Here is a 27500-nt window from a genome sequence, read left to right on the forward strand (position 1 = left end):
GGCACGCGGACCGTAGCGCAGGGACTGAAGAGGGTTCACGGATGCTCCCGATTCCTAGTCCTCGTCGTCGTCGTCGTCGTCGTCGTCGTCGGATTTATGTTGCGTGACTGCCGTCTTTAGGGTGCTCGTCCTCCTCTATAGGTCTCCCTCTCTCTCTCGCTCTCTCTCTTTCGCTCTCTGTCCCTTCTCATGATCGTGTGGCATATTGATATTTGCTCAAGGTACAGGTTCTCCTCGTCATATTCTGCAGCGTGGCAAGATCGTTCGCCGTCGCCACGTTGGTAAATTGCAAACGTCTCGTTAATGCTCGTCTGGCCCTGGTACCTCTGTCTGACAGTATGCGTGTGTCTGAATGTGTGTGCCTGACGAACTGGAACACTGGAACCTTGAAAACTATGGTTCAATGAGTAGTGAGACCCGCAATATGCTCGCTCGCTCGCTCGGCGGCTGGTTTTTGGTTGCGCTCACCTTTTATGTTGTCATTGTCCGTCGGCACCAGCTCTCGCACGCGGTCCTCGGTTCGCCCCCCCCCCCCTCCACTCCCTGCCGGTGTGTGTGTTGTGGTTTCGTCGTGGATTAGCGAGAGAGCGACCGATCTGGCCAACACTGCTCGCGACATACGACGCGTGGCGACGGCATTTCTGCCCGAAAAACCTTCAGTGAAACACAATGAATTGCACACAGAGCAAACGGAGCGGCGGCGGCGGCGGCGGAGGCAACGGTGGTCTGTGAGAGCGTTTATACTGCTGCTGGCTGCCCTCCTTCTTTCGAACCTTTACCATATGCTCTATGACCTCAATAGGTGACCACAATACGAGCATATGCACGTCAAGCAAAAGGAACAAGGGGAGGGAGGAAGTGGAAGTGTGCTACCTACCGCCGCGCAGGTTCCCTTAGATATAGCCGAGCGGCGGCAAGTTTGCGTCAGCAGCCATCACCCGTTGATCACGTTGGGTGTGGCATTGTATCACGGGCTAGAAGGGATTGTAACGGATTAATTTGAAACGCGCGCTGGAACTGTACCTTAAGCGGGTTTTAGAATCGATCGATTAAAGTTCTAACGATCTTGTGGAACCACACCAGATGTGGCGAATGATAGATGGCGTCCCAACAACGAACCAATCGACATCATTTGATCTGCACAAAGATGATTGGCTTCTTTTGCTGTAAACCGATCTTGTGGTGAGGATGTTGGTGTGTTTGTGCAATCATTAGAACCTCTTGGCATTTGAATTTTCAACCAGAATCTCCATATCATTGGATGAATTAAGGTAGACGATCGCTTGTTCAGGAGCATCATTCTAGTTCGAACAGAGGAGCATCTCTTTACGAGATGAGGCAGATCAGCTTCAACGCCAGTGAGCTCACCGTGAACGATTTCGCGCACAGCAGCAACAGCAATCCCCATTCAACAGCAGCGACGACGGCAACCGGTTCGCCGACGAAACACGTGTTGCAACGGTGACATTGGAACGACGACGACGACGACGCACACCCCACTCTCTGTTCACACGCCGCCTGTGTGTATCGCAATGCCAATCCGGCCCGGGTAGTAGTAACCGGCTGGCTACTACACAATCTCTCTCTCTCTCTCTCGTTCTCCTCGTCGTGATCACTAACACACTAGCCGATGCGAACGGACACGCAACCTTTGAAGGCGCGAAACCGCGGTGCGACCGGCCAATACACGCCGATACGTGTGTGTCAGATCTACGCCGACCGAGAGAGACCGGGTCTGTCCGGTGGAGGGGTCGATGGTTGGTCCGGTTGTGAAGCCGCGGACCAGAGGACCAGAGGACCGTCGGTGTATTGCGCGAGGTCACTCCTCGGCGCACATTGTGTGTTGCTGTGTGGCGGCTACTGGCATTAGAGGACCGCGAGGACCACGCGGACCGCACCACAGACCTGGCACCTTGCCGGCCTAATCTTCTCACCTCGCGCAGACGCGATCGCGGCGACTTTTGGAAGAGAAGTAACCCTCACCGAGCGCTCGACCGCGCGCACACCGTCTCGCAATTGTTGCTTGACGTAATGTGCTCTAGGGGTGAACGGTGGTGTGCTGCGCCCGGCGCTGATTCTGTGTGTGCTGATGAGATGATGGTCTGCCTGCTGTCTGTGGTACGCATCTGTGTCGTTGTACACAGAGTGGCGAGCGGTGGCCATGGATGGTTCCCCCTGCTTGGGGTTTCGGCATTGGGCGTTGTTGCTGGTGGTGTTACGGTTATGCTGATGCAACATCAAGAACGGCTCTACGCTCATTAGACTGACCTTCGTATAGCCTCCACCCTACTACCACCACCACCACCACCACCACCCGGTCGAGGGTGGACGATGCCAAAGTGAACTAATTAGTACCCTTGAATAAATTAGCCTCGCAGGTAGGGGGTCGTCGTCGTCGTGAGAGAGTTCGGTTCGGTGATGAGGATCAATATCGATAGTAGCGGCAGCAGCAGCAGCAGTAGCAGTAGCAGTAGCAGTAGCAACGGCAGGTCATGCTCTCGAGACGCGACACGAGACGGAGCAGCGGGGTGATGCTCAGCCAGAAGGACAAATTGCCATTCGCTCTGTCTGGCTGGGGTGTCACTGTGATGCAATCCGTGCTCTGTTTATATGGAAATCGTGCTGGCTCAATGTTTATTTACATACATTCTTTTCCTCGCCGCCTCTCTGCGCTTGGGCTCGGTGTGACGCTCTTTACATACTGTGCGCGCACCGCTCTAACCTTCGGCTAATGCTGTTAGCGCCTGCTTAATTAGTTTGGCCAATGGTGCCCGCACATCCCATCATCGACGGCCGATAGACGAGAAGAGGAGGAGTGCGTTTTGTATGAAAAATTGCTCTTTTGGTGTTCGCATCGAATCCAAAAAGGTTAAAAATAGCATGGAAGTAGATAAGAAACTGGGAGGGCCTGTTGAGCGATCAGATAGTTCGGATGTGATGGTGCTTTATTTCGTATTAGGTGATAACATCTTACTTACTTTAGCTGCTTGAATTCTGGCGAATTGTTGCGAACAAGGATCATCAATGTGTCCATCCTTGCCATTGCATTTGAATTGTGATCTTGGAAGCTCTCATGGATTGTAATGTTACAAATATTTGAATTGAATACGTTGTAGCAGTCAAGCGATAAGTATTGTGCCTAATAGCACTGAAGAGTGTTATAGCATAATTATTGGAATTTAATTGGGATTAGTTATTTGAGTTAGCAATAATTTTAGAAATGGTACTGTTCAAAACCAGTGTAGCTTTATTTTTTTGCATCATAGAAGATGTGATTAAGGAACGTGAAACCATAGTATCAAATCATAAATTCTTAAAGAAAATCGTTTCGAAAATCGAAAAAATCATATTTCTTTCTTTCTAGCAGAAGAAAGATTGTGTGTGTTGGATCAATACTCTATCTACTTTAGTACTTTATATAGTTAATGATTTATGTTTGCAAACGATCCACCAGATCAGTAATCGCATTCGGCAGCTTAAATGAGTTACTCAATTAAATAGATTTACTCGCTCCACATTTAACCCTCTTTGATGAAGAAGCCAAGCGTGTATCCACTTATAACCCAGTAAAGGCAGTAAAACATCTTCTTATGACGTTCTATTGACCAAGCGGTGACAGGCACTGTGCGCGATCATCATAATGATCGCGTCACCATTAAAGACATCTGTGCAACCATCACATCAGGCCAAACTTTGGCATTTCGTTTACCACATTTCATAATCTCACTACCCGCTCTCGCCTCTACGCCAACAGCCCTCTTGGCTGTGGCTCTTGGCTTCGCTTGGCTTCAGCTCAGTTTCAGGCCGCACCGACCTGGCTCTCTAGAATGCAGCTCCAACGTTCTCGCGTTGTCGTGCTGCCGTCGGTGTTGACGCAAGAGTTGCATTTGCATACAAACTACATTAAAATGGCATCACCCTCATCATCATCATCGTCATCATCACCATTCTATCGCCCAGTATGGGTTCTTGTACTCTTCGGGTGTATCTGCATCGAGAAAGCAGCGATCAACAATCGAACAGCCGGTCAACGCGAGGTGATGATTACACGGTCCCTACCAATGGTTGTTCATCATCATCATCACCATCGAGCGGATCGAACGGAGGAGCTGCATCATCGCACCAGTCGGTTTTATGGTCACCGGTGAGCTGATGTTGCTGCTGTTACTACTACAAGACGGTCATTAGGGGGCACTATAACGGCTTCAGCTACTTCACGAAGGTCTCTGACTCCGCCAGGGAGGGGTGTGTGTTGACCGAGATCAAGACCACAAACCGACCGACCGACCGACCGGCTTGTGTCCCACTTGAAGCTTGGCGCGACGGTGTGCCTTTTTGGAGTGCTCGCGACTGGCAAACGATGAACGCCGCTGACCCAGGGACGTTACCACCATATCCGAGTGGAAGTTGCAATTGCTACTTCGTCTTCGTTGGCCCTGATGCCGCCAAATAAAAGCGTCGCGTCGCCACTTCCCTGCCACCACCCTCCATTCACCATCCGGAGGATCTAGTTCGCTCTTTCGGCGTGTCCGCTGGTCCGCGAGAGCGGCATTAGGTTGGCCGTGACCGAGATTTTGCCATTGGACCGCCAAACGAAGAGTCTAACTCTCGCGGAATCGGCCAGAGGCGGACAAGGAGGAGGGGGGTATGAGAGCATTTAGAGCCCGCTCCAAGCACACGGGGCGTACACAGAACACACCGGATTGGTGGTGATTGCACGGTGAAACTAGTTGGTGGTCGGCGGTGGCAAGTGGTGCCGGGCAGCGGCACTTTGGAGGACACCGATTGCCGCTCTGCACAGCACAGTTGCAGCAACAACAATCGTACACAACAATTGGATTGGCATTGAAGCAGCAAGCCGCGGCAGAACAACGGCAGCACCTCCCCCCCCCTCCCACCCTCCTCCTACATCGGATCAGGCCTATGTCCGAGCTCCGGTGGCGGTCATCTTTGGCGTTGCAATGCTGCTGCAAGATTGCCGTGCGATCGTTCCGTTCTTGCGTTCTCAATCATCTTGAGACAATCAATGGCAGACGATCAAAGGGCAATTGGCCCTTGGAAAAAGGGCATCTTCAATCGCTTGAACCTTGGAGTGCGATAATGTGTCGCAGCCGCAGGAGCAGCAGCAGCAGCGCCAGAATGATTGTTCGTAGACGCGGTCGCGGCTACACTGTACTCATTAATGTGGACGCGCAGGTTCTGCTGTCGTGTGCACTGCCATCATCGATGAGCATTATTTATTAGATTAACAGTACTTAGTTTATTAGATTGCTTATTACCGCTGCTACTAAGTGAATAAAGCGATATACACTGGAAGGAAGAATGGCAGCAGCAGCAACAGCAGCACGGTCTAACTGTCGATTCCAAATTGAATTAAAGTGTCAGGGGAGGTAGGTGAGAAGAAGTGCAAGAGTCAGGAGCAGGAGCAGGAGCAGGAGCAGCAGCAGCCGCAGCAGGAATGAGGCAAAATTAGATAAGCTTAATTAAATAAGCATAAATTTAATAAGGACAAACGCCGACACCACTACACCATGTACCACTCTGCACACACTGCCAGATCATTTGGCGGCACGATACCCTCCGGGATATCCACCGTTGGAAATCGAAACCCAAACTGCGGTGGTTGTAGTTAGGGAATTAATTCTCACTCCAGGGCAATGGAGCCGCCTATCCGTTTGTGTTGATTTGATTAGAGTGTACGTCAAAGCATCTCACAACTTGTACGAGTACTGCGTGTTTGTGTGTTTGCTATGGGAGTTACTGTCACCAGCTAATCGATCACCGATAGGATATCGCTGGATAGTGCATACCCATCAGCAGCGTGCCAAGAGCATACCCATCAGCAGCGTAACCAGACATGATCTTAGAGAAGCTCTTCCACTTCTACTGCTGGTGATGCCATCTCGGTACCATTACATCTGGAGCAAAGTCTCATGTCTGTCTGTTGCTTCCCCGGACTCCAGAAGCAGACGAATGAAGGAAATCCAGATAAGAAGCCAATGCTGAAAGCGACGAGCTGGAGATGTGGAATCCAAAAATGAAATCCAAAAATCATGATCCCACACATGCCCCTATAGTGCGTCGCGATCACTGCGCTGCCAAGTCTGGATCGGTGGGAAAATCGTCACAGAAATGCCTCCTGGCCCTTTCTGTTTAGGAGTTTCTGTATGTCTGTGCGCACCCACCCTGGTTATCTGGAACCAACTGGTACCAACCGATCTCTATGGCGGTACTGCTCCCTGCAGATGTTCAATCGCGTTCGTTTCAATCGATGCGTGATGCGCTCTCGGGATTCAGGATGGACGTGCTTCCTCCTGAGCCATTGGTTCTGAGTCTTCCCACATATCGGTGTCCACGACGACGACGACGACGACAAGGCAATACACAACGTACCGTTTAGCGTTTTATGCCTTTATGATGTTGTATGTGTGTGTGCGTGTGTATGCTGGCGGAACAACAAGAGAGGACCCCGGGGAACAAGGCGTCCCCGTTCCGAGTTTACCTTCCCAGCCCCAGAATTCGATATCTCAGGAAAGAGCAAACAACGGGGAAGAGGCAACGGAACACGCACACAACACACACACACACCTTGTCGCGAGCGAGTCCTTTTATACCTGGCACACCCGATGATGGCTGGCACCACCAGAGCCTTGAGGTTGGGTTCTCGTTGCCCAGGTCAGGGATACGTTGTGGCCCCTTTTTTGCCCGGTGGTGGGATCGACGTGTGTTATCGTGAGGTGCCAGTGGTGGGCTCTTGTGTGTTTGTCTACCTTCAGAAGAGACGCACCACCACCCGCACCACCAACACCTTCAGCTACCTTCGCGTCCCATATGTTGCGATTCATTGGAGTTCGCCCTCCTGCGCCTTTGAACTGGCAATGAAAAGGAAGCGGTACAAGCGGGCGGATAGCAGCACCCGTTGTAGTAGAGCAGGCAGGCAGGAAGGCGGCCTGCCTGCCTGCCTGCCTGCTTGTGTCTGCCTGTCTCCGTATACCCCTGCTCTCGATCCCGATTCGATCCCGCTCGATCCCTTCTCGGGATTCCAGGACACGGTTGACTAAATGATCTAATGCGGAGACCCTCAACCGATCCAATACAATATTCGGGCGCTCGAGGATTCCAATTTTCTCCCAGAAAAGAAAAGCCACCGTGTGCGTGCGCGTCGGTGGTGGTGGTGGTAAACCTACCTGAAGACCAATGGTAAACGGCTTGATCGAGCACTCCTCGATGCTCGATTGTACGATCGTGTCCTTCTGCTTTTGGACCTATACTCACCTACCTGCGCGTCTGGTGGTGGTGGTGTTGTGCGGGGTGCAGGGTTGGAAAGATGCGCCCAGAGCACCCTGGTGGCTGCGGCATATTGAAGAGAGAAAAGGCATACAAGCCTGCTTGCTGCTGCTGACATAAGAAACAGGAAGCGCTGTGCTAGAGAGGAACGCACAGACAGTGGCATCTGGTGCCACCGTGCATAAAGTGGATCATCAATCGATTGAACCGGCCGAGAGTGTGTTACGCTTGCAGCATATCCGGTTCCTGTTTAGATAAAACGAACCGATATTGGACGGAAGGAAGTCTATATAAAAAAAGGGCGTTTTATATGATCTGGGGACTTTGCTTAAGATTTGCTTTGTCTTTTGAGATCTCTCTGCGGAGTCTTTCCATATCCGACAAATTTTTGTTCCTATAACCATGCGTCAGTCGGTTTCATTTGAGATTATGGTGTAATGGCCATGGTGGAACAGCATTCGATGCGTGTTAATTCGAGCTTGTATAAGTCACTTCGCATCGGGGCAATGTCGTCAATTACGCTCAGTTCCTCCTTTCTCCTCGCTCCGGATTGTTGTTCAATCGGGCGGGCTTCCATGAATTTCCTGGTGTTTTGCTCGAGTACTCAGCATTACTTTTAAGGAAATATATATATGTAACATACGCACCTCATGTGGTGTACGCTTTAACCCTCATTGTGTGCCCTCACCTCTCTTCGTATTCCACGCTACGCACGCATCTAATCGGGGTTATCTAACAAACCTGTGTCAGGAAGGCGCACTTCAGTCGCCTATCAGTCGGTGGTATGTCTCGGTGGTATGCTCTCGATCAGCAGACGCGCCGTAGACGCCTTGGTAAACATGACACGGAACCATCGCTCGACGTCGGCCACTCAGCTCTCTGCGGCGTCGTGCGATGGAATCATGATTTACCGGAGCGCGTTACTTGCGACAGTGCGCACAACACTCTGCTTCTCTCTTCCTGCCACTAGCCTGCAGTACGAAGAAAGTCATTGTGTAACGAGAATGCGCAAACCGGTGGTATGATCGGTCACAATGCAACCGGAGCAACGGCAATACCTCCTCTGGTTCGGGGCTGGCATGGTTGGTTGGCTTTGACCGGTCGTCAGGTCTGTTCAGGTCTGTTCAGGTCTGTTTTCCCGATTTTTGTTGTCTTTTGCAATGGCCCAAGCTACGATGCGATCGGTCGAGGATCACCTAGCGAGAAGCAGCCTGCGCACCGGGCATAACTTTCTCGGCGTGTTGCGCTCGATGCTTACGTGTCTCGACGATACCAGCAACAGCAGCAGCAAGTCTCTTTCACCTTTCTCTCGCACTGGTTTGCCAGCGAAGCGGATGCGCGGTGCCAGACATAACCGCCATCGCTGCTTTCCTTGTACAGCAAACAACGGCGACATGATCGTTCACGATTGCTGACTCCATCACGGATGGTAGCGAGAGATTATGCGAACAGACGCGCGCTTTGCCTCGTCGTGGTCTTTTCCTGGTCCACTCGAAGCTGGCACATCGTGGAATGTTGGTTCATCTACCCTCCCTACCGCTACAGGCGCACACCGTAAACCGTGGTGTGTGATGCGCTCCGGTCAGTCCGATGAGTAATGTACCGAAAATCGCACGGAAGCGTGTCTGCGATTGGTGTTGGTGGAATGGCGAGAAGGAAATGCAGGGAATTTCCGGTCATCGTACACGTCATCATGCGACGCATTCCGTTGGATGCGTTTTCGTGCATCAGCTAGGGGTTTTGGGAATGTGCTACCAACGGGAGGAATGTGTGTTCTGTCTGCTGCCGCACTAGAGCGTTTTGTGTGTTGTTGGCAGTTGGTGGTGATGATTTAACGGCCAGTCGAAATATGAATATCGTTTCATTTTGACTGGGTGCACTCGCAACCATCTCGAGAAGAAAGAATCGTGGAGATATTAAATTAAATGGTTTTGTCCTATAAACACCTTTAATGTAATAATTACATTTCGAAGTTTTATCGTTTACTTTGAGCGAATTATTAATCAGATACTTCTCCAAAGATGTTAGTTATTTTCTTTTTTCATCTAATTAAAAACATCCCAATACAACCTCTCTAAAGTGCTGTGCCTTAGTTAATGTTTTTATTTTTCTACTCTTCATGAGGTTCCATCTAAGAATCGTTTACAAAGTTAATGGTATTAAATTTCTTTATAGAAGTTGTCTTCGCTTGAATTAATTTGGAAATTCATTTTATTTGCGAGGGAACATAATTTGCGTCATAAACAGATCGCTTTAAAGGTCACGTTCTGTTTTATCAGGGTTTCAATAAAGAAAAAGTTCATCTATTTAGGAAAAAAATCTCTTGCACAAATTGCGATGGTTTGTCGTAACGTTGAAAATTGCAACCGTGCCTCTAGATGCGAAATTAAGTAACTTGACTATGTGATCTATAGGTCACTATAGGCAGAAACACGCTCACTATCTATCACTGTTACACTACGCTGTACTTCTAAAGGACTCAGGACATTTAGACAAGACATTCTGAAACGCCAGCCTCTGTCCCCAATCGCCACCCCCTTAGACACAATCTAACGCGTGATTCAACATTCGAACGTATTAGCACGTTGCGCAAACGCCCTTCTCGGACACTCCGCGATCGTAACGAAAACTGTTATACTGTCCAGTCCCGACCGATCGACCGATGCCAAGTCGTACCGGGGGACCGCCCATACACACACCGCTCCTTGGGGGCACGTTGAACTTTTACCAAACAACCAACCAACAGTCAAACCGCGCATTGCGCTGGTTGGTGGTAGCGTTGATCGTAAGGAGCGCGGCCACTCCGAAGCCCCCCAACCATCCCACCCAGCCGAAGGTGGGCAGCAAAGTTGCCGTAAATAGCCCTAACCGGGCGGCCAAACACACACGTGGCACAACCGAGGGGGGGGGGGGAGGGCATGTTGGTCAACGGCGATCCCCTGGATCTGGCCCCTACATTCATGCATGTGTGTTTGTGTGTCTCTCTTTGGGGAGGGCAATGTGGCATGCAACGAACTCGCAGCCCCAATCGCTGCTGCTGTTGCTGCTGCTGCGGATCATCTCTTCGTACGTCACGCCATAACTGTCCGGGGAGGGAAGAGAGAGAGAAGAGTTCTGCTCATTAATAGAGGCCATTGGTCTCTGTGAATGCGAAAGATGATTCTAGGATGATTTCGCCGCGTCCGCTAGACGACTAAGCTGCTTGATGGGATGATTTCTGATCGACGCGGAATATGGAAAAGAAGCACCACGGGGTGTGACCACGGCGTTGGTCACTTACCACCCTTTTTATTTATAGAGAATCTCTCCCTCTCTCTACTACAACCGTCGTTTCGGAATCGTTACCACATGCACACCTTCTGGTCTGGTGTACCTCTTGGAGTACCGGAGCGATGTCTTGTCGATTCTCGTTCTCTCAGCAGCCGCCTAGCCGCCCGGCCCAGCATGGCACACCGGCATGATCTCTCGCACTGTTACACCGTTTTTGTACCGTTTTACCTCACCATCACACACCCCCTTACACATTGCTGCACACATGGGGCGTACGTGTGCGCTTAGCCGCTTGTGCTTAGCTAACCATCAGCCATCGTCGTCGTCGTCATCATCGTCGCCATCGATTTCGCCAACCGAACACCATCGCGATCGCATGATCTCTCTCTCGCTCTCGCTCTCTCTCTCGCTCTATCTCCCTTTGGCCGCGACGTGCCACGCAATGCCACACACCCCGAAGAGGAGTGGGTGGTCCGCGGTGTGTGGAATGTTATTCAAAAATATTTAGCAATATTTAACGCAATCATCGGCAAGTGACCACCACCACCGGCAAGTGAACCGGCGCACACATTTTCCTCTCCCCGGTTTCCGATGCGGTCCCCTTGCCCTATCCCGCGACACATTCGCGCAGCATCTTCGCAGCAAATCGGGGGGGTGCGCTTCCGAAGGGACACGCGGACGACGGACGTCGGTTACAAAATTCTAACACCGGGCAGAGCCGTCGTATGCACGTCGAAAGGTGAAACGATCATAGACACACTCCGTACACGGGGTATCGGGGATCGGGCGCTGGCAGGCAGGCAGGCAGTGACAGATCGTGTAAAAAGGAACGTTATGAACCGGGTCGCCTCCCGCCGAGGGTGGTGCTGCAACGAAACGCAGAAATGAATCAAAACTAAACAACACTCTCGTCGTCGACGACGACGATGACGCGACGGCGATCAACGACGGTAACAACATTCGGTGTTCGGACTATTTCACGTGCGCTTGGCGCAGGCAGCACAGGGATTGCATTAGCATGATGCAATGAGAGGCGGCCTAATATACGCGCGACGATTGCCATTGCACATACAGAGAGCAGCGCGGCGTCATGAGCTGGGTGCACGCGCGATCGCGCTCGTCGTCCCATGAATTTAGAGTAGTCGCGATGACGCTCTCGTCAAGGAGTTGCGTTATTCGTATTTCGAGCCTGGGCTCTGGGAATGGCGGTGTGCTGCTGATCAGCAGTGTGATCTGGTGTGCTCCATCTACCCCCCGGGGGGGGTAGACGGGTTGCTCATACCATGCCTCGTATCCTTCTTCTTCGCTAGCAGTTGCCGTCGCCGTCGCCGAAGCAGCAGGATTGCGTCCCGATCGCTGACGATGACTGTGGGGCGGCCGCCTATATCGCAATCCTGTGTGAATGGATCGCTCGGTCGCTCCTCTCTCAATGCCTGCGGCTGTGCCAAGGAGTCGAGCTTGTGGGGCGGTGTGTTGACAACTGTTTGCCTCCATTCGTGCCACGCGTACAACAACCGTTTACTGTTTCCAGCCAAACACCTTCGGGATTGATCAGCCGATCAATCGAACGTATCAATGAAGGGGAGAATGGACCGAGCATGGACCCTTGTTAAGTTGCCGTTTTATGCGTGTTCACTTGACTCGAGCAAACCCGGAGGCCGGGGGTCCACTACCTCGGTTTCATGTTTCATTATCTTTGTACCCGAGCTGGTGAACGAAGAAAAAATGGAATTTAATGGTGTAATATACTTGATTAACAGCACACACACACATTGCTCTGTTCCTCAATAGTCACTATTTCGCAATTAGCGAGCAGATTTTGAAGCCCGATTTGAGCGGCAAGAACGGACCCGAGAATGGGGCCGATAGAATGTGGTTTTGATTGTTTGTGTGCTTCTAGAGCTACGAGTGGCTTCTACGAGAACTACGCCACGCTAGAACGCACACGGTTGATCAGTGCGGTCGTGGGGAGGAGGTCGACCTTATGAGTAATTGGAGTACGATTCTTGAGCGATGAATCATTCATGGAAGGAGGAAAACCAAATAAGAAGTAAATACGTGACTGACAATTCTGAAACAGAATTCTGACGCAGATCGTATCGCGATCGCGCTACTTGTAGGGTGCCTGATATCGAGATAGTTAGTGGATGTGTCATTGGATCTTCCGATAATTGACTTTAGCAGCTGTGAACTTCTGTCAGGAATCTGTTTGCAAATTATTCATCCATTTATTCCGCTGACAAAACTTTATTTGTTGTCTCAGTAGCAGTTTTGTATGAATATCATATACTACACTAAGTGTTACGTCCTCCTCTTGTATTCTTTATATTTGATTTCTTTAACTTCACTTTTTCCATGGATACTAGCCAAAAGTAACGGCAAACATTGCCTGCTCTAAGTGGAGGAAAGTTGGTACTGGCATTGGCTGGGACGGCGCTTGTGCAACGTCAAATTATGAACCCAAATGGTTGAATGAAAAAAAAGAAGGTTGAAAGTTTAAGAATTAATGGTGCATGATAAAAACTAGCAAACCGGTTCGCTTTCCAACCACGATACGAAACAGCGCCCCGTTGTTCATTGTGATCGCACTGATAAATGATTGACTTTGCTTTGCCCCTACAACAGAATTGCTTACCAAACCAGTTATGTTTGAAGCCACTTTTTGACACTTTGGTCCTGTCCTTCGGGCGGTCAGGTACATGCGAACACTCGAAAGTTGATATGCAAAACCGTTCCGAAAATGTTTTTGAAAAGTTGAAAATGTCCTCGTTGTTTTGCGCTGATAAATGCAATTAATGCCGTTGCAGTGTTGTGTCGACCTTTAGGTCGCACACAAAACGCACGCAACAGACAGTTTTGGGCTTGGAATTGACAATTCGCGCGAGTCTCTTTCCGATTCACACCACCTTGAAGTTGGTTCAGGCCTCGGGCTCTCCGGTTCTCAACAACAGCAGCAAAGCTAAACGCTTAAACGATCCTTCTTTGGCCGTTCGGCGGACAGAGCAGAAGATCAACAACCGGTAGTAGCGCCTACTTCAAAATGCGCTCCGTCAGATGGTTTGTAAAACATTTGCTGAAAATGTAGAAATGCCTCAAACGCATAAACACAACCACGAGCATGTGTCTCTTCCGCATATGGCCAGTAGCACGAGTAGCACGCACCTATCGTTCACTCTGTATCAGGTGGCACAGTGCCAAAAGCACATGGTGTGTTGTGTCAGGTGGAGAGTTAGCAGTACACCTTACGCGTAATCATAGGTCTTTCCCTCTCCTTGCCAGGGTGGGTGTTATTTACCGAAAAAAGTGGCCTGATAGTCGTCACCATTACAGTACATTATCATTAAGGAGCGACTAAAAGCAACATTTCAAATGAACAGCGCAAGTCATTCAATGAAATGTTATCGTGGCTAGCAAGGGAGGTAATGGCGGTGTCGTCCCGGGTTTGCAATGCTAATGTCGCTGCTGGTCGCTCGTTGACCTTTCCCTGGAATCGCCTGGCACCGAGCGTCGCGTGAAGCGGCGTTGTTCTGTTTTAGAATCCTATTTATAAACCTTCTCTCCTCTCTCTCTCGCTCTGCCACGAAAGCGAATCTGCAAAAAAGCGTGCTGACGCGCCTGATCGTCGTTGTGCAATCGTTCGAGTGTTATGGCACCACCCCACCACCTTCGCTCTCTCTCTCTCTCTCCTCGCGTGACTGCTTCTTCTTGGTCCGGTCGGTGTGTGATGTCCGGTTTCCGGTCCTCCGATGCGTGTGCACCACCTCTCCGGCATACCAAGCTGCTGCTCCGAGGCACTCCGATGCGTTACGCGGTGGCAACGCCTTGTTGCTCTCTTATCGAAGAGTCGCTACCGGTCTCGCTACTATCGTCTTGGGGCAGGGCGAGTGAGTGAGTAGCTCATTTACATGACAACCAGACGCCATGTTTCACCTTCAGCGACGACGAACGCACGCGTCGTGCGGCGTCCACCGGATATAGCGCGTGGTGGAGAAGGAGGTACCACCGGGGTGCGGAGCAATAGAAGGTCTGGCCCGCGGCGAGGTTAATCGATGGCCTCAACAACACCACCACCACCTCGTCGGCGGCGGCGGCCGGTGCCGGAGAAGAAGACTCGTTTCTCTTCTGCTTCGTCGATCCGGTCTGTGTGTGTGTCGCTCTGGCTCTCGCTCTGTGGTAATGAAAAGTGGTTAGTGTGTGAAACAAAAGGCGTCTACGGAGGGAGGACAAACGGCCTCCCACCACACCCCCACTAACCCCTTAGCCTTGTGATGAAACAAGCTCCACACTCAGCTTTGAAGCTTGGTGGTTCAGGGCCATCGCGAGCACCACCGCCACCCCCTCCTCTTCGCATAGGTAATACTCCCCACACACCGCCCCCCGCTGTATTCACGCAAAGTGTCCAACCAAAGCGTCCCGAGCCGAGTCTTTGACTTTCTTCCACCTCCCCCACCCGTGACGCCAATTATCGTGACGATCGTATGCCCTTACCACTCACCATCCGTTGTCCAAACAGACTCTTCCACACGCAGCAAGGTGCTTGCACGGGAGGGGGGGGAAAGAAGGTACATTGCGATTGCCTCACACTCGATCACCGCCGTCGCCATCGATTGATCGATTGATCTTCAAATGTAGAAGGGGGGCGCGCGACACGCGTTTGTCTCCGTGGATGGTCTCTCGTCGATCGTCAGGGCCAGAGGAGGAAGGATGTTGAAACGTCGCCGCCGCCGTCGTCGCTCTGGCTCTTTTTCCTCTTCAACCCTGGGGGCCAAGGAGACGGTCGTGAAATCGATGTTTTCACAAGCGAGCGGAGCGTTTGATTTTTAGCAACGTTCTTCTTGAAGGACACACACACACCCCTCCAGCGTGGGTTCGAGTCTGTCAGGCGATCGGTTTCAAATTCAAATGGTTTTCAGCATATCCGACGGAAGTGTTCAATCCACCACCACCACCCACGGGGCGCGCGGTGATCATCGATGTAGACCATTCCTGGGAGGTCCGACATCATTAACTCTCTCTCTCTCTCTCAAGGGTGTCTTCTTCTTCCTGTCTTCGGGTCTCGGGTCTGGTCTACAATTGACACTCCCCGGGCAAACACCGGTTAATACTAATGATGTGATGTGATGTGAAAGGTTGCTAATTGATTCATTTCCCTCCTCCCCGTTATTGTCCCTGTCATTTGCAGAACTCATTTGAAGCTAGAATCATTAGAGGATGCGGTGGTGCTGGATGATCCGGCCCAGGATCTGCTGCAGGACAAGCGGGGCTGTCCCGCCTACGTGTCGCCGGAACTGCTGCGCACCAACACGTCCTACTCGGGCAAATCGGCCGATATGTGGTCCCTCGGTGTCATCCTCTACACGATGCTGGTCGGCAGGTAAGCGCAATGCATGCTCGAAAGGCGCCCTCTATCTCTCCTTGCGGTCCAATTGAATTCCTTCCAGTGCTGTGCTGTGCTGTTGCTTTTACGAGTTCGTTCTGCAAGCTCACGCAGAGTTCATCAAATAATCACATCAAATCACGTCCACGTCCTGCTGTCACTCCACCTCCTCCTCCTCCTGGTCACGTCAATTGATAATTGGTTTGGTGTTTATCGCTGCGCCTCTACTACTGACCGCTGCTGGCTGACCGAGATTACATTTGTCATTCTGGCACATCCCCCCCACCCAACAGCAACAACGCTAACACGAAGGTGACATCGATCCGTGGTCGTCGTGCACAAGGTTACGTTCGGTCGTCGCGTTTGTGTTTGCAACAAAAAGCTACAAAGCTCGAACCTGCACGAACACGCTCGTTGGCCTGGCCGTTGCTGCTGATGATGATGATGACGACAACGAACGACGTCGACCCCGAAGGGGCGGATTGCGGTGGTTGAGAGCGCGTTCACGTTCAAGCTTGTTTCTTCCCGGTTCTCGCAGGGGGAGCGTCTGATGCGCGAGTTCGTGAATTCTCCACGCCACGAAATACCGCTAGCTGCTCGTTAAGGCCTTGATCGCCAAGCGGGATGACGTGATCGTGAGCGGTGGCGGCAGCATTACTTGGCCCAAAATTTGGTGGCCTGTGCGCGATCATTCTACCGAAACCAAAGTCGCCCGGTGGGGGGGTTACTCATCTTGGTTGGTTTGATTAAATGCTTCTCGAAGCTCCTTCTCCGCCGTTTTCCGAGTTTCAATGACTCAACTCGCGGCGGTACGCGGCACTTGCAACGCAATTTACGCGAGGTAGCATGATAAGACCTCTCGAAGCGAATAAGTGGCTTACTCGCAGGCGCAGCAGGCGTAACACAGCGTCTTCTTCGTTCCTAGATTGTTGCGAAATCATGCTCTCTCCAACCTAGGAAAGCATCGTCAGCGGCAACAGCAACAGCGGCAGGTAATCGCATCTGCTGCTTTCGCGAATTGCTTCGCTCCAAGATGCCTTATTTCCGCGATTTTGCTGGCGTTCAACTCTTCTTCTAGAGGGCAACAGCCGTCGCCAGTCGGTTCGGCGCATGATGATCGCAATGATGATGATGGGAAGACGTAGGATGGAAAGCAGTAGAGCGCGCAAACCAGGAAAAAGGAAGTGCAGAAAGAACAAAAGCAAAGCAATAAGCGCGCGACGTAAGACAACGGAGCTAAGCTGGTGGCGGTTTTGTGTGCACCAGCTTGGGAAGCCCGGAGAGGATAAGTCAGAGAAACCGTAAAAGCCCGAAACGTGGAATCGAGAAAACAGCAGACACCGAAGTAAAAACAGCAAATCTTCTTCTATCTGCTGCGTTTGTTGTTGCCCCTGCGCGTAAGCCTTTAACGGCGCGCGAGGTGAGGTGTGTGCCTTTGGTGCCACGCAGCAGCAACCGAGAGATAGAGAGAGAGAGGATGTGGCAGAAGGAAGGAAGGAAGGAAGGATTGCTCGCTCGGTTGAAAGAAAAGGAGTAAGAAGCCGTGGCGGCAGGTGCACACGCGACCACATTTTGTTTTTGGCCTCTTCGACGCCCGTCGCCTCTGGCTCGTCCTCCCCCTGCCACTGCCATGCCTCTCCGCGGGGAGTGCCGATCCTTTTTTATGAGGATATCCTTCCCAACGAACGCGCAAACTCTTTTCAGCCGGATTGCTTCGGTGCATCCATGGCACAACCGGTGATCGCAACGGTTGTTGATCTCTTGGAGTGCGAGCGCGCGCGCGCGTCCTCGATCACTTGTTGCGTGCCCGTGCGCGTGCAGATCGCGCGAGCTTGATTGTGAGGGCAAGATAAACGCTTTCTAAGCAACGTATTCGTTCGAGGTAGAAGACAGTTATCGACTTTAATCTTGTGCTTGGAAGCTTCACCTTTCCGTTCTGACCAAATTTTCTCTCTCTCTCTTTGTTTGATTGGTGGTCATTAAAGTCGTTGGAATGTGTACTCCGTCTAGGTTAAGGCCACGTCAAATCGGCGCACCCGTGCGTCGCCAAGACGGTGGTTGACAAGCGGAACAAAGCATCCATCGAAGGAGTAGGGACGCACCCAGTACTAATGTAGGTTGCATGCTTTCAGCGGTTAACAACTGATAATGGAGTCAACGCGGCGACGACAATGACGACGAAGGTTTGAATGTTTCCGTCGGACCGTTCCGGTTCCGTTTGTCCAATGATTGTATGCTCCATCGATGATAGAATCATTCATTCTTCAAACACAGCGAGCTTTTGTTGCCTTCTCTGTTATCGAACGTTTTGTTGCTTTTGTTGATTAACTACTTTGTATTGAACACAAAAGTGTCGACTTGACAACGAGCGCGGGAGCGTTCGCGGCATGTATTTAGATCTTTTGTTTGCCATCGCCAATAGTTGATTCATTGAGATTATTGTTAGACTATGCTCGGTCGCAATCTGCCCCTTGTAAGCATCGTTCCATACGGTAATATATCGTGGAACTGCAATTGATCGACTCTCGAAACGGATTTTGGTATTGTCCATTGTCCCTAGAGATCAAGATTATACTTGGATCAAATGAACGGGTTCGCTTACGAGCGATCCTTATAAAGTCTTCATTCATTATTCTCTTGTAAAAGAATCCAAAGCAATAATTGAAGATGATCTTACTGTCTCTATGTCGATGCAACATTATCCTCCAGAAACGGTGCAGGAGATGCTTCAATTACTTCTCAAGACACGCGTATTTAGCTTAACACTTGATACTTGAGGAGCAGTACGACGATCAAGTGCAAGATTCATCAACTCAAGTGCTATCCCAGATAATGGTAGTGCATTATACCGAGAAAGAGGTCAGTAACAATGATCAACAAGGATATAGCGAGGATTGATGTACGAATGTTGAACTCAATTTATTATTACAACTTGATTCAAAAGCACAGACCTTACGGGCAACTTGTTCCTTTCAATATCGTTGCTCTCTTCAGCTCAAGACACCGTGAACGATGGAACTGCATCTGGAAATGGTCCAGGTTGTTGTAAAAATCAAAAACTAGATCATCGGCCCTCGGCCTAAAATCCCTGTTGCGCTCGGGTGCGCCCCGGAGTAGATCTAGCGCATCGAGATCCTGGTATGATGCACCCCCGCTCCACAGACAAGCATCTGTTGCTGCATGCATGCTGCCTTTTAAGCTGAATTGTTCCTGCTCGGCTGCTGCTGTTGGTTGCAGCCTTCTTGCGAGTTTCCATCCTTCCTTCAGCACCACACACTCGCTTCGGCATGGCATCGGGACACGGCCATGATCCTCTCAAACGGCGAAATGAAAGAGAAGAAGGAGGAAATCGAGACAAACGGGCAAAGGACGCATACACCGATCATCGGCAGATGTGTGTTTCTGCTTTTCCCAATTCCGACCGTTTTTTCTCTTTTCCTTTTTTTGTTTCTTCTTTTTTATACGCCTTTCCACGATCTCGCCGTTGGTTGTTCTGTCGTTTGGTTTGCTTGCTTGACGCGGACGGACAGGACAGAGCAGTGTTCCTTTCCTACACTCACTACTCGATCGATCCTCAGCGACAGAGTGTGGATGTGCAGCAGGCAGGAAGGCAGGCTGGCTGCACCATCTCTACGTCGACTACTAGCCAGAAAAAGGATATTAAAACACTCTCGATCCTCGCCCCAACCCCCGTCCCTCCCCCCCTTTCCACTCACTTCAACGTTTTCGAGGATCGAGAGAGCCGTGAGCGACGGGAAAGCATGCGAGATGATGCGTTTTGGGATGGTTGTGTTCCCGTAGCCGAGGAAAGAGGCTGCTGCACGTTGAGCCAGGAGGACAAGACGATGTTTTGAAACACATGTTGCTGCTTCGGCCCTGGGTTTCCTGTTGCCACAGTAGGGAAGGAAGGATAACAGCGCGCTACCATACGAGGATTACAACCACAAGTCCTCTCTCCTTCTCTCTCTCTCTTTTTCATTCTGTTTCGCCTGCCTGGGGTGCCATTTGGTGCAGCCATTGCCATGCTACAAGACTGCAAATGCAATCGGTGGCTGGATTTGTGGAAAACGGCAAATGGCCAGAAGAGAGAAGCCTCAAGGCGTACATCCAGAGTGTAGAATCTTCTTTGCGTGAAAGAGGAACACCATCCTGTCGTTGGTGCTTTGTGCAACAAAACACGCACGACCCCAGAGCACCAGCACAGGACATGCACCAAGAATGCAATACCAGAGCAAGGGACAGAGAGAGAGCGTGCGCACATGCAATCAAGACCCGGGAGCCGGTAGCAAGGACTTTTGCGTATGAAGAGAAGAAGGATGTTCAGAGCGTGTTCCAACGAACGCAAAGTTAAAGCGAATGGAGAGAAAATTATGGCTTTTCTTTTTGCTGCTTATTCCCGACCCCGCTGCGAACCCTGGAGTTGTGCCCACTTGCGTCGTGTGCACTGCAGCCGCCACCACTAGCATCGTCCATGGTGAAGCTCTTCCCGAAATCTTTGGCTCATCTGGTGGCGTTGTTCCTCGAAGCAACAGCAATCATATCCTCTGATGTCCACACCTGCCGTCTGTTGCACTTTGTCCCTTTTTTTTCTATCTCTTCCCCCCCCCCCCTCCCGGGGTTGGTTTGCTGCCTGCCTTGCTTCCCGTGTTTTGTTCTCAGTTCTGGTTCTGGGCCAGAATGGCGAACGAACTGGACCGGACTCTGTCTCTCGGGAAGCAGCAAGACGTTGACGTTCGCTTCCTGGAGTCTGATGAAGTGGCTGATGCTGGCGTGTGCAGAAGACGATGACGACGGCATATGCATTGTGTTCAACGCGAACGCGGACGTCCGGTTCCCGTTCCCGTTCTCTGTTTTTCCGTCTCCGCCAGCTACGCGGAGCTCGAGCACACTAAATGGATTAATAACAGTTTGCCAAACCTCAACATGGGGTGGGGAAAAGAAGGGCAGCAATTTTCTACCAAAAAAAAACCCCTAATCTTTCTCAAATGCCCATTATAACTATTATCCAATGGCAGGAAGAGTGGAGCACTGATTTCGTTCTCGTTCTTTGTTTCGTTTTAGGTATCCATTTAACGATTCCGAGCACGCGTCGCTGTTTGCCAAGATAAGCCGGGGCCAGTACACGGTGCCGGAGTGTCTCTCGTCGAAGGCACGCTGCATGATCCGATCGCTGCTCCGGAGGGATCCGGAGGAGCGCATCACTTCGGACGACGTGCTCTACCATCCGTGGTTGCTGCACGATGATAGCAAGGATCCGATTCATACGAGCTCGAGCCGTGCGGCGGCTGCGGCTGCGGCTGCAGCCAGCGCCGGAGACGACCAAACCGTGCCCGAGTGGTACCTGCCGTCCGAGGACCAACAGCAGCAGCAGCAGCAGCAGCATGATCATCATTCAGCTGGTTCCTCTTCGTCGCGATATGCTAGCGGTGGCGGTGCATCAGACTAATAAGGTGGTGAGGAGGTGCTCTCCTCGAGGAGGCGAGGACACAGGGCGTGTGATATTTCGAAGTGCTTCCTGGGCGTCCAAACAACACGTTGCCCCGTTGGACGCAAGGATGTTCGCGGACAGCATGCTGTGATCGTTGGAAGAAGAAGAAGATGATGATGATGATGAAAGAGAGCAGAGAAGCAGAACCCCGTTGGAGTGGGTAATCCACGTGTGTATAGAGTAAACGGAGCACCCTATCAAGGCAGTCGCGCTTACCATTAAGTACTCGCACAACGACAACAACTACTACAACACAAAGCATTAGTGCCAGCGGGAAGGAAGCAGCGGTACTACGGCCCGCAATCATATGACTTTTCGCTTGCAATGTTGAGCGGCAACAGCAACAGCGGCTTCGTAATCGATCGAGCAGCTGAGGGAGAGGAAACTCCCGGGAGTGTCGATCGATCGAACTTACTGTGTAACAAAGATCGGCGGCATCATCTTCAGCATCAACATCATCTCGGGCATTGGCACGCAGATGATGGAATCGTACAAAGTATGGCGTAGGAGGATGAATGTCCTTCCGAGCGAAGGGGAGAGTTCCCTATAAAGGACGCGTACGTCTTCTGTCTTAGCAACACTCAGTTCTCCTTCAACTCATACACACAGACATACGCAGCTACTATCAGCTAAAATGCAATGGGACACCGGCGTGGAGAGCGCGGTGCAGCACACGTAGAGCTATGAGTTAATAATTTATGTTGAAATCGGACCGAGTTAGCGTAAGGGCGAGCGTACCATTATCAGTGCCTGTGTAACTAGTAAGCAGATTCCTTCGTCTATAATGTAGTGTTTATGTGTTACACTTAGTAGCTTTCCATTCACTTTCCCTTTAATTAAACCCCATTGATTTTACCATAAACCGCGCCTCTTCCGTTAGAACGAACAGCCGGATGATATGATATCGGCCGCCATCCCTTTTATTCGATGTATTTCTTCTTCTGTTCTGTTTCCTTCCGAACACAAACGCGCCTTATCGAATCGCCGACGACGATAAATAGGTCATGTGCAATCTCTGAAGGGTTCGTTTTGTTGTTACATTTTTGCTAGTTACTTAAGGATCTTTTGTGTACATGTTGCGACAAAAAACCTACGAACACCGTCACTCGTTTCTCTAAACTCACCGGTATACCCGCGAACGAGGCGCCGCTAGGCCAACGTGATGATCATTAGGGTCATTACAAACCACGGTCCATATAGCACACATTGGTTGTGATAAGCAAACAGATTCAATCGTGTGTTTCCTCCCGATTGATAGGCCACGTGTATATACAAACTCTAGAGGCGCACCAAAGGACCATGGTAGGGCGCCATTCCCGTTAGTTTCCTTCGTAATCCTTTTACAAAGTAATACCACAGGAAAGACTGGCGAGCAAGCGTAGAGGGAGATGGGAAATGCAAAATAGGGTCAAAAAATGACAGAGAATTGCGGCAAACGTCGCGCATTACTTTATATCTTCCACAGAGCAGCGTAGGGAAGGTGTAGGGAGACAATTGTCGCCCTCTTCCCACTGCTGTCGTTTGACCCCTGTTGCGCTTCTTATCATTGGACAACTAATGCGATCAAGAGAGTCCTCGAGAGCCTCATGCATCCGGCCAGGCATCTCACTCTGTCTCCGCTACTGTTCTCTATGTTCCTGACCGTTCCGTAGCAGTGTGATGGCGGTTATTTAAAAAGAAAATCGTGAAATTAATTATACGCGTCTTGTTATAAAGGGTTGCCAGCAGAACCCAGGTTGGTGTAAGGAGCCGTTTGCAGAGGTAGTCGGTAGCAATGTAGCAGGTAGTTACAGAAAAGCCTAATGATAACGGTATGAAAATTAGGGATAAGAAGTACATGGATTATTTGTTACGAATTACGAGTACACTTGAGACCAACAAACTGATAGTTGCCTCGTGTTTTGCTCTTGATATTTCTCTTCGGCGAGGTGGTAGAGGAAAAGAGGAGAAGAAAGAAAGGGTTCGGGAACTCGCAATCGCATTCGAAACCACCTCTAGACTGGGAACCAACTACCAACGGACGAGGCCATCCATCTATCGTGAAATGTATTACGAAATTCTTCTTCATTAAGAACTAAGATGGTACGCCATTCCTACAAACATTATTTTCTTCGTATATGGAATGTGTCCGGACCTCCTCAAGATATGAGGTAATTTGTCTGAGTTTATCACACAGCATTCTTCCGTTGCTTCTGGTTCGCCTGCCTTCACATCGTAGTAGCTGTTCTGTGAATGTTGCTATGGTGACACAAAAAGTTAAATCATAGTAACGCTGTGGAAAACGGATCGTTATTGTCCAGTTTTCGTGTTTTAACTTTAATAAAGCAGTGGATAATTCAGCTTGGCTAAATTCTCTCAATATGGTTTACGAAGATGTATTCAAATCTCGTTACAATACCATTCTTTCGCGAGAACGTGTGTTTGAATACGTTGTGTACGTGGTTTATTCTACACCGGGAGTTCCACTCGTCGGATATAGCACCTGATAAGTATGGAAGATGGAGTATATCTACCCATGCGATCATGACGTAGGTTTACGCATGGTGGCCTATCAAATAAAATTCAACTTGAGATGTTGCGACGGTATCCACAATAATACTGAAAAAAACAGGTCGTGCAGATGACGGTGCTCGTTCACGAACGATTCAAAATCATTCCGAAGCATACGAAGATATCTCCTTGATTAAAGCACCGGATAGGTAAGCAAGCATGTTTACTCTTTAAGCGTTACAGGAAATAACCAGGAGCGTACGTTCGCGTACCCTATAAGAAGGTTTGTGTTACCTTCGTGACCAACAAAGATTGTCAAACGCGATTGTCCGATTACCAGGCATATGGTTTTATTTACAATTCCACTTCATTCAGGTTCATAATGTTGCCCTTTTCATAATGTAAACATAATCATAATGTGGCGACTTAACTAACCGATAATTCGATATTAATGCTAATTTAAAACGAACCAGGGTTACCAAAAAACAATGTTTCTTTCCCCTTCTTCCTCCCCAAAAAAAAAACGCACTATTGTACACTCCACCACTCCAAGTATTGAAAGCTTTGTAGAAACGAACTGAAGGTGAACGTTTTCAATAGCTTAAACGATTACTAATTATAGATGAGGTAAAAAGCATATTAAAAGTCCATCAACAAATGATACATAGCTAGACGGTAAACCTATGAATCTGTGATTGTATGGGACGGGAGGATAAGCTGTACCACAGCACAATCTCCACGCCTTCGACCATGATTTGCCCTGCAAGCTAGATGCCAAAACATTTCTCATCACAGAAACATTGGTGGATCCGGCGGAAACGGAAATAGATTTAAAAGAACTAGAAGATTATCGGTTGCTCCAGCTGTTGCTTTTGCCTTAAAGCCTTCATTTGTCTTGCTTTTGCTTTGCTTTCTAAGCGACAGTTTTGCTGTACACACTCGCTACACTCTATCTCAGCTTACAAGCTACTGCTGCTATTTGCATTATTTGCAAGCATTGTGGAGGGGGACAGCGATCCTACAGTAGCCCTGGGCTCTGATTATTAGGTCCTTTTTGGTCTATCCCTCTCTACCAGATGATTTTCACCTACGAATCTTCCAATGAATCACGGACACGGTTGAACTTTGCGTGGTGGCGGTGGCATTCGTCGGTAGACGACATCACATTTCTCGTTTAGCGGAAACGTTTGCTCATCTCAAAACGGTACGGACAATATCTTTATGGTTGCGTTCTGCTAAGGCGCTAGCTCATTTGTCCTATGTAGTTGCGTTGGGTTGGCCTACAATAAGAGAAGCACTGCAGTTGTATTAAGTCTTTACCAAACTAATTATTGAATTCTGTTCCCTACACGATAAAACCTACCTTAAAGCGATAGCGTTGCAGCAGCAGCCTATGCCAGTATATGCCGACCTCTTCATCTTCTCTCTGTCTCTCTCTCTCTCTTTCTATCTCTCCTTCTTTCTTTCTCTCTCTCTCCCGCTCTTTCTCTGTATTAGCTACCAGCGATTATAAAGCTATCCGGGGTATAAAGGTGAGCTTCTTCACTTCCGGTCCGGGACCAGTACGGCTGCAGTGTTGTCGTTGTAACCGGCGGCCAGATTCAGTTTGTGTTTGTGGAACGACAGGCATGAAGCCACTCCCTTGCGCGACGCCATAAACCCTTCGTTGCTACGACCCGTGCTAAGCACAGCCCCGTCCAGTCCATAAATGACGATTTGACTGGTAGCACAAGCGAGTATATCGGCACTGGCGTGTATTGCCATCGCTGACACATCCGTCCCGATGTTCCAGTACTGATGCGCGGATCCCGTTTTCCTCAGATCATACAGCCTCACGACCGATCCAGTGCACGCCGTGATGAGTGCCTCGCAATCGTCCCGCATGCAGAGCGTCAGGATCGGATGCAGATGCTCCCGTATCGTGGCACAGCGCTGTTCCGCGGGTGGACAGCGATGATCAAAGATACGCACGCTACCATCGTAAAAGCCGGCCGCGAACAGACCGTTTGGAGCGCAGGACAACTTTAGGACCGACGTATCAGATCCGCTCGGTATATCACATATTCGCATCTCACGCTCAGCGTCCCATATCCGAACGTACTTCGCCTCTCCGGCAGCCATGATCGTCTGGGAGCGCTGATGCCACGCCAGTACCAAGCCTCCGGGTGCCGGTGCGCCGCCGTTTAAATGCGATGCCTGTCCAGCCGTATCGAGGCAGCTCACTTTAGCCAGGCTCGCCGAATGAAAGTCCAGTAACCCGTGCCAGGCAGAGAGTAGTTGTGATTGCGATTGCTGTTGTGACTGCTGCTGCTGCTGCTGTTCAGCACTAGGATCTAGGGGACGCCACAACCGAATGGTGCTATCACTGTAACCGGCCATCACAAGGCCCATGTCGTGCGCATTGATGAATTCCAGTGACGTTACGCTGAGTGGTTGTTGCTGGCTGACTGTGCCATGCAGGAACGTTTCGTGTGGCATTCGTGGCTGATGGTGCAACGATGATTGGTGATCGTGTAAGCTGATCGTCTGACTGATCAAGCGATGGGGACCGTGTTGTTGTAACGGAAAGAGGGACTGTTGCTGGATAATGCTGCTTCCACTGCTAGTGCTGCTACTAGTACCACTGCCGGCTGCTGTCGATGGCGGAGCTAGCGTGTACGTCGTATCCGTGTTCATGTTCACCACTATCACTCGGTCTCTGTTGGCGTTGGAAGAATAAGATATGAGTATTAAACCAGTGCTTGACGGAAGAACAGGGGCAGCTACTTACTTGTACGCAAAGGCCAGCTGTTCATCGTAGGGATTGAGTTTAATAATCGTAGGGGCATGTTGGGTCCGGCACGACCAATGTTGTACATCCAGTCGCTTGAAGATGGCCTTTTTCCGTTGGATTCGTCCCTCGCTACGTACCGCTTGATTGCGCAGGCACCTAGCCTGCCGATTAAGATACTCGGAAGAATTGTGATCTTCCATCTTCTTCTTGTTGCCGCTGCCATTGCTGCCATTACTGGCATCATGGCCACCATCCATAGCGTCATGCATGTGCTTCGACGGCTGCGCGAAGAAGCTCACGGACCATTCGATGAACTTTGTGCTGACGATCGGCTTGATGGCACCACTGCCTGTTCCTCCCGATATCGACGAGGACATGCTGGAGGAAGAAACGCCTTGCGGCTGCTGTTGACTGCTGGAGAGCTTTGACCCGGGCGTGCTGGTTTGTGCCTCGGAAAATTCTCCACTTTCATTCATTGCCTGAGTACGTTTCTTCATCGATAGAGGCGTGGCATGGTGGTGATGGTGGTTATTGGTTGCGCCAAGCCGATTAAGCCCATTATCTCCGTGGTGTGGTGGAGGTGATTCACCGGACAGATAGTTAACTCGTGTGTTGGGCGATGGTGGTAAGCTTACGCTACTAGCCATTCCAGTACCATGATGATGGCCACTCTTATCACACGCCGTCACTTCCTTGGCCGTTTCGGCGCGCACGTAATCGGTAATCTTCTGCGCCATCGCGGCCACCTCGGGAAAAGGGTCCTTCGAGAGAGCCACAAATCCATTCCACAGCCGCTGATAGAACCCAACGGTGAC

General features: G+C 50.3%; 2 protein-coding genes across 8 annotated transcripts in view; one reads left to right on the plus strand and one right to left on the minus strand.

Moving 5' to 3' along the window:
* LOC125950329 (probable serine/threonine-protein kinase MARK-A) overlaps nucleotides 1-23359 on the plus strand; it is a 30762-nt gene extending 7403 nt beyond the window's left edge. For all 5 annotated transcript variants that reach the window (XM_049678205.1, XM_049678206.1, XM_049678204.1 and 2 more), the window contains exons 5-6: nucleotides 15740-15931; nucleotides 20996-23359. In XM_049678205.1, coding sequence (XP_049534162.1) covers nucleotides 15740-15931; nucleotides 20996-21380 — 577 coding nt within the window. In that variant the 3' untranslated portion in view covers nucleotides 21381-23359. The remainder of the gene's footprint in view (nucleotides 1-15739; nucleotides 15932-20995) is intronic.
* An 804-nt stretch (nucleotides 23360-24163) lies between these two features.
* LOC125951752 (regulatory-associated protein of mTOR) overlaps nucleotides 24164-27500 on the minus strand; it is a 6425-nt gene continuing 3088 nt past the window's right edge. The window contains exons 2-4 of one of the 3 annotated variants that reach the window (XR_007468794.1): nucleotides 26683-27500; nucleotides 25276-26610; nucleotides 24164-25209 (exon numbers count right to left, since the gene is read on the minus strand). The exon at nucleotides 26683-27500 is cut by the window's right edge and continues 2296 nt beyond it. Coding sequence is in view for 1 of the 3 variants with exons in the window: in XM_049680760.1 (XP_049536717.1) it covers nucleotides 25455-26610; nucleotides 26683-27500 (1974 nt within the window). In the remaining 2 variants the exon portion in view is untranslated. Of the gene's footprint in view, nucleotides 26611-26682 lie in introns of all 3 variants that reach the window. The other 2 variants (XR_007468793.1, XM_049680760.1) reach the window with 2 other exon arrangements.

The sequence above is a fragment of the Anopheles darlingi genome, chromosome 2, assembly GCF_943734745.1.
Source record: "Anopheles darlingi chromosome 2, idAnoDarlMG_H_01, whole genome shotgun sequence".
Lineage (NCBI taxonomy): Eukaryota > Metazoa > Arthropoda > Insecta > Diptera > Culicidae > Anopheles > Anopheles darlingi.